This window comes from Orycteropus afer, unplaced genomic scaffold (assembly GCF_000298275.1).
Source record: "Orycteropus afer afer isolate SDZICR_OR568_19922 unplaced genomic scaffold, OryAfe1.0 scaffold00323, whole genome shotgun sequence".
In the NCBI taxonomy this organism is placed as follows: domain Eukaryota; kingdom Metazoa; phylum Chordata; class Mammalia; order Tubulidentata; family Orycteropodidae; genus Orycteropus; species Orycteropus afer.
The window spans coordinates 974,263-980,949 of NW_006921910.1; the positions used below are offsets into that span (position 1 = coordinate 974,263).

At 54.2% G+C, this 6,687-nt stretch overlaps 1 protein-coding gene across 1 annotated transcript; it reads right to left on the minus strand.

The window, feature by feature from the left end:
- Positions 1 to 1,359: 1,359 nt before the first annotated feature.
- Positions 1,360 to 6,434, minus strand: CUNH3orf18 (chromosome unknown C3orf18 homolog). Its single transcript, XM_007952012.1, has 4 exons — positions 6,201 to 6,434; positions 3,403 to 3,428; positions 2,635 to 2,782; positions 1,360 to 1,440 (listed from the first exon to the last, which is right to left on the minus strand). The coding sequence occupies exons 1-4, from the start codon at positions 6,432 to 6,434 to the stop codon at positions 1,360 to 1,362; spliced, it is 489 nt and encodes a 162-aa protein (XP_007950203.1).
- Between the last annotated feature and the right edge of the window lie 253 nt (positions 6,435 to 6,687).

A 6,687-nucleotide genomic window follows, 5' to 3' on the forward strand; every position in this document is an offset into this window, starting at 1 on the left:
AAGATTTGCACATGCCACCCTGCATCCCCTCCAGCCAGCAGAGGACAGCGATGGTGCCGACATGCTCCTGCGTGCACGCTTACCCAGTGTAGAGAAATTCCCAGTGCCTGGGGTCTGGTACTGCCCAGTGCCCTGCTTGCATGGCCCTGGTATCAGCTCTGATCCACCAAGGCTGAGGGGGTGGCCAAGTGCAGACTCCTTCCTCACCCTTTCAACACTGAGAGACCCCTTCCCATAGAAGAGGTGGAGGTGGGGGAAACAAAACCAAACTAGGTTTCTTGTGTGTTGCTCAAGGAGCTACTCCCCACCCCCTTCCCTCCAGGCCATCAGAACTCCCCCACTTAACCTGTAGCCTATGACTAGCAGCCTCTCTCCAACCCCAGAGCTTGGATACAGCCCCAAACAGGAGTCATTTGCAGAGGTGGGAGCCCAGGTTTTAGGGCCCTGTGAAGAGACACAGTAGATGGTAGAACCCTCGCCTTTGCCTCCCTCCTCCCTGTCTGTAGTCCCTGAACATTGAAGGCAATGGGGAAAGTGGCCCCCATCACTGCTTCTCTACTTACCATGGGGTGGCAGTAGCAGTCAGAAGGTCCCTACTGTCCTGTTCTAAGCATACTCAGACACACACATAGGGTCTTCAGGCAGTTTGGGGGGCAGGGGCTGCATCTCTCTACACCTGTCCCCTCACTTCTCTTCTTCCTCATCTCTCACCCTAGTTTGGGCCCAGCAAACAACTAGCTGCCAGGAAAGGGTGGCTGGGAGGCTTCCTACACTCTCTGTAATATGGATGGACCCAGGGTACGAGCAACCCCCCTTTGCATTTTTGCCCACTGGGCAGGTTTAATTCCGTCCTTGGGGCTGTCAGGGTTGATCATAGGTGCCTGCCCACCTGTACCTGTGACCTGAGTGGTTGCTTCTTCCCACCCTAGACAAGGTTCCAGATTCCAAACACAGAACTCTCCCTGACAGAGGGAAACCCCTTTCATTCTCCTTCCCTCCTCCCTCCCACCCCTTATTTTTCCCCATTTCTTTCACATTCAGAGGAGCTGACCCTGATGTGAGGGATCTGGACAGGAGACAAGGATGCCAGTAGTGGCTTTTGACCTCTCGGTATAAGGGCTGCCCTCCATGCCAGGGCCCTCAGGCCAGGGGAGGTCAGTGATGAGATGCCCCGTCCAGCCAGGGGCCTTAGAGCCTAGAGTCAACAGGTGGGTCTGCAGAATAGCTGGGGCCTGGCCAGGCCCTTTCCTGCCTCAGCAAGGCAGGTCCTGAGTAGGTCTTGACAATCAGGGAGTGGGCAGCTGTGTGGGTGCTGTAGGAGGCATTGCCATCAGAACTTCAGGCCTGTCCCTGAGCTGCTCACGCATGGATGGCATTGGCTACATCAGTGAACACCAGCCGGCTAGGCCTCTGCAACGGGCCCTGGGAGGAGAGAGTGGTCTGCAGAGAGAAGGGCAGGGACATCAGGGACCTTGACCAAGGACATGTACCCTTTGGTCCAATCACCTCCACCCTTACTTCCTGGTGCCTGCTGTGCTTGGCATGAGCTTTGTCTTCTGCCTGGAATGCTCTCCTTGCAAGCTCAGCCTTGAAATACAATCTGGCTTAGATGACACCCCACACACACCCCAGTCCCCACAGCCATCTCTAGCTTGCCTTGCCAGCTTCTCTGTGGGCTCAGGACTGAATTCATTATGCATGCACCATCCTCCCCAAGCACAGGGGTTCACATCTGCACCCCTAGGCCCTAGCACAAGGGCTGGCACAAGGAAGGGATTCAAGAAACAATTCTCTAATTGCCAGTTGCCCCATGGGCTGTGTGGACCAAGATTCTCAGGCCAATTTTCCAAATATCCCAATGGTATCCTGACCTAAGTCACACAGAACTGGTGGCAAAACAAGGGTGTCTCTGGACTTCCAGCCTGAACTTTTCCTGAGTCCAGTCTCTCAAATTTGCCTTTGGTGGGCCAGACCCTTCTAGCAACCCATGAGGTCAAGTCAAGGCAAAGCAGGATGTGAAGAGGACTGGGGGTCTAGGGAGGCCAGACCTTCTCATGGAGCCCTGGTCCTTAGGGATTTCAGGGGCTGGTGGCAAGTGGTCAGGCAGGTCAGTGGCCCCAGCAGGATAACTATACAGGGGCCCAACCTGTTAGGCACAGGAGCTAGGGTCTCTACCTGCCCAGGGTCTTTCCATGACTGGGAACCCACCAGCCTACTCTAAGATGACAGTGCCCAGGAGTCTTGCCTCATGTACAATCCACTCAGGACAGTGATCCTCAGGGAGCTGTGGGACCCGGGATCCTCTCTCATTGATCCCCCAATATGTGGGGGTATAAAGAGCAAGAATTAAAATTTTCATTTGCAGATGAGAAAACTGAGGCTCAGAGAAGGCAGAACTAGGCTGGATCCTAGGGCTGCACCCAGCCTGACCTGGTAGTGAGGTGAGTCTGTGGGTAACCACAGAACAATTCTACCAGTTTCTAAACAAACCTGACAAAACTGATATACCCAACAGCTGTTGCCTGACCACATGGCAAGTGCTCGAAAACTGAGTGATGATGGAGGGGGGTGAGGTAGGGTGTGCATGAATGGGCTGCGGGCTGGGCGGGGCGGGGTTCATCTGGCAGGGCCCACCTTGCCCTGCGTGGCCTGCACAGAGGCGGCAGCCTGCATGGAGGCAGCGTCCCTCCCATGCTCCAGCAGCTCCTGTTCCAGCTCATCCTGTTCCTCTGTGGGGTCGAAGTTGTACATGGGCATGAGCTGGTGGCGTAGCTTCTCCAGCCTGAAGAGGGAAGAAGAGGCTGCTGGGGGCAAGGCAGGCCCCTCCCCTCCCATAAGCCCTCCAGGCACTGCCAGCCAACCAAGTCACAGCACACAACCACATTTGCCACTTATAGGACTAGCTCTAACCCTCAGACAGAGCCTGGAAGAAGCTGCCCACCCCTGGGAGTGGGGCCATGGAACTATCATCCGTAGGGTCCACAGGGACTGCCTAGGCCAGGGCCTTGCTGGGATTCAAGTCTTTGGGTATTGAAGGAGCAGGGTGAGTCAGTGGCAGGCAGTTCAGGATGGCAGGGCAAGAGTGGCTGGGCAGTTGGGTACCCAACCTTCTCCTCTCTCTCTATTTGCCCACAATCTCAGAATCACCTGATAACCCAGAATCCTCACACCTGCCTATACTTTGTGTGAGATTCCTGCGCATAGGGGGTGTTAGGTCTCCTTGAGAGACAGTAGTCACCTCCAACCCCAAGGGGGCAGAAGACGCCTTGACTCTCCCTGACTGGGGAGGGAGGTCCTGGTGTGTGTGGGGGGCTCTTTCTCTTTTTTCATCCATACCCCCTGGAATATAGCCCATCACTGCCCATGGGTTGGGGCTTTGGGTGACATCTGGGAGTGAGTTACCTCTTCTTCTTCCTGATGTACAAAACCTGCAAGAGAAGGAACAGTGTCAGATGGCCAGGAAAGGATGCCCTGATGAACCTAACAGCCTCTCAGGATGGGAATCATGCTGAAGCTGATGAATGGGAGACCTGTAGGTCCCCATGTCCTCAGGGTCTTCATCCCAGTGACCCTACACCCTACATTCATGCCCTCCTTTGACATTTATTAGATGCTGAAATTGCTCAGACCAGGGCTAGGGACCAGAGGTGGGACCAGGCCTGCTCTCATGGCCCAGCCTCGGAAGACCACAAAGTCAGGTCAGGTCCGCGGGCTGGTGGGCCCTCCCTCTGCCCACACTGTTGTGGCTCCAGCCACTCAGCACTTCCTGTGACTCTGCAAAGCTGAAGGGGGAGGGGAAGACTTCAACATCCCTCCTCAATGTCTCCCCCTAAACCTCCACAGGTCCCCAGACCCAAAGCTATGTATGGTTAAAAAGAACAGGGAAGAGACTTGGCAGAGCAAGTCCCCTCAGAACTCTCATGGTAGGAAGGCCCCCTGGTCTTATCCCCTATTGTAAAGTTTGAAGATAATGGGCTAGGCAGCTAAGAAATCATCTAGAGTCTCTAGGCTGGAGCAGGAGACCTTGGTATAGAGGGAAGGGAGGGAGGGGGTGAGACTCAGGTAACTGCCTAGGGAGGGGACTCCAGGGACCTCTGTCACCATCTTGCTTCTCCCCAAGCTGGCAGTTTCCAACCATCAGGAGCATACCTGCTTCTGCCTAGGGGAAAGCTATGTCTCTAGGGTTTGTTTGCCCCAAACCCTCTGTGGCTCCTACAGCCTTTGTGGCCCATTTACAGCTTGACCCTGGTCTATAGCTCCTCCTGCTGCCTGCTCCTGGGGGACCCTGTGCTCCTTGGCCCCTTAGCTTTTGTCCCTCCCCCTTAGGAGCTCTCTGGTAGCATAGTGGCTAAGACACTTGCCTGCTAACCAGAAGGCTGGCGGTTCAAACCCACCAGCCACTCCTCGGAAGGAAGGTTGGGCAATCCTACTTCCGTAGTGATACTGCCTCGGAAACCCAAGGAGGGGTCGCTATGAGTCGGGGCCGACTCGACGGCACATAACAACAACAACAACAACCTTAGCCTCATGTAGAGGGCTCTTCAGGAGAAGACAAAACCTTCATGCAACCTCCATGCCTTTGCCCCTGCTTTTCCCCTGCCCCAAGTGCTGATATCCCCCACACCTTTTCAAATCATCTCCACCTCTCACTGTGCAACTTCAGCCCCACCTCCTCCAGGAAGCTCTCTCTCACTGTTCCTGCTGGCACTAAGTGCTTTTTCCTCCCATGTGAGCCACATAGCCTGGCACTAATTTATTCCTGTATCCAACATAGTCCAGCTCAGGCCTGGCGTGAGGGCAGAAGCAGCAGCACTCAGAAAACACCACTAGACCTGTCCTCTGGGTGCAGGAGCTATTTCCTGTCCTTCACTGCCTTTATCCTACAACCTTCCTACCTTTCCACTTTTGGAGAGAAGTCTACCCACTCGGACCCACCAAATGCTCCTCCAGAGCGAAGGAGGGAGGAAATCTTCTGTTGCGAGTTACAAGGACAGATTCTAGGCTCTGCTTGCCCCTCATCAGGATGCTTCAGTCTGCCTAACTGCAACATGGCATCTTGTCCCCACCTCCAGCTCAGCAGACCTCTCAGGCCCTGGCCTCACTGTCCATGTCCTGTATTTTGGACCTGCCTGCCAGCATACAGTTATTCCCTAGCCATAATCCAAAGCCTGCTGGGCCCATATGGCAACTGTGTTTTAATAGCAGCTCCAGCCAGGCTGTAGATGGCCCAGCCACAGCCCTATTTGTCAGAGCAACGTGTTTTGAGCCTAAAGCCAGCAATCAGAGCCCAGGGGGGCAGTAGGCAGAATGTTAGCATGTCCAGGCCTAGGGAAGCCTCAAGTATACTCCGCACTTCCTGGATTCAGCCTGGGCAATCTATAGTGGTCCCCAGTGACATTCCAGTGTCCATGTATCATCATACCCATAATTGGAGGATAACTACAGCCCTTGCCCAGCTAACCTTGGTCCTAACGGCTGTTGAACTTTGCCCCTTCTCATGACACTGAGGCCAGGCCTTCACCATGAGGCCCTCTCAACTGTCTCTGCCCACCCAACATGGAACAGCTCTCCCTCACCCCATTTTCCACATAAATCTCTGTAGGCCTCTCTTGGGGCCCTTGATTTTTTATGTCTTCCATCCTCTTAAGATGCACAGAGTAGGACTTTGTTTCCTCAGCTCCTGTTAAGTGCCAAAGACCTGGTCCCAGGGCTGGCACCCAGTAAATAATCGTCAAGCGAGTGAATGAACTCTGCCAGCAGCCTATCATGCCTGGAGCATCCCACTCAGACAGGCTCCATAGCCCACAATCCATCACAACCTCCTTCTGGCCTCTGTTCATATTGTGCCCCCACCCATTTGCCTCAGTGTCCTGCTTGCTTCTCTTAGAGCTTCCCACCTGACTCCAAAGTGGTCCATCAGGACCATTCACCTGAAATGCCTTCCTCCCTAACACCTACACAACAGCCTTCATGTTCCAGCTCACAACACCATGTATTCCTTAGAACTTTCTCTGTTTTTTCCAATTGCAGGCAACCTCTCTGTTCTCTGGACCCTAATGACAAATCCCTAGGGGAGGAAGAAATTACACTATGATTAACAGACAACTGCCCTCTGATTAGAGTCTCTGTAAACCCAAACGCTGACTACCCTTTCCCCATCCAAGGGGCACCTGGGCTAGCCAGCCTGCCCTAGCTCTTACCATAGCCACAGCAAGGCCAATCACTGTGATGATCCCAAAGGACAGAAGCATCGTGCCCACGCCAGCTGTGCCACCAACCACGTCAGGGATTCTGGTGCCATTAAAGCTGGTGGCTTCTGGGCTGAGGGTGGTGGTCTCAGAGGCTGGCCCATCTGTGGCAGACTCCAGGTCAGGGTCAGAGGTAGGTGGGCGGCTGCTGAACCAGCCCCTAGTCGACGTGAACTTGGAGCTCATGCTGGTGCTGAGAGGTCTCTGATCAAGAGACTGCCCGTGGTCAGTCAGTCTGCCCACTCCCTACATCAGGAGTGCTCAAGCCTGTGGCCTCCACTGCTCCTTGGATAAAAGGAGCCACTTGTCTCCTTGGGTGCTGAAAAGGAAGGAATGAAAAACAAAAGGCTTAGGATGGTGTTGTGATAATGAGATGAAGTCCTTCAAGTTTCTGAAGACACAAGGGAAATGAAAGTTTGAGGGCAAGGGCAAGTTTGGG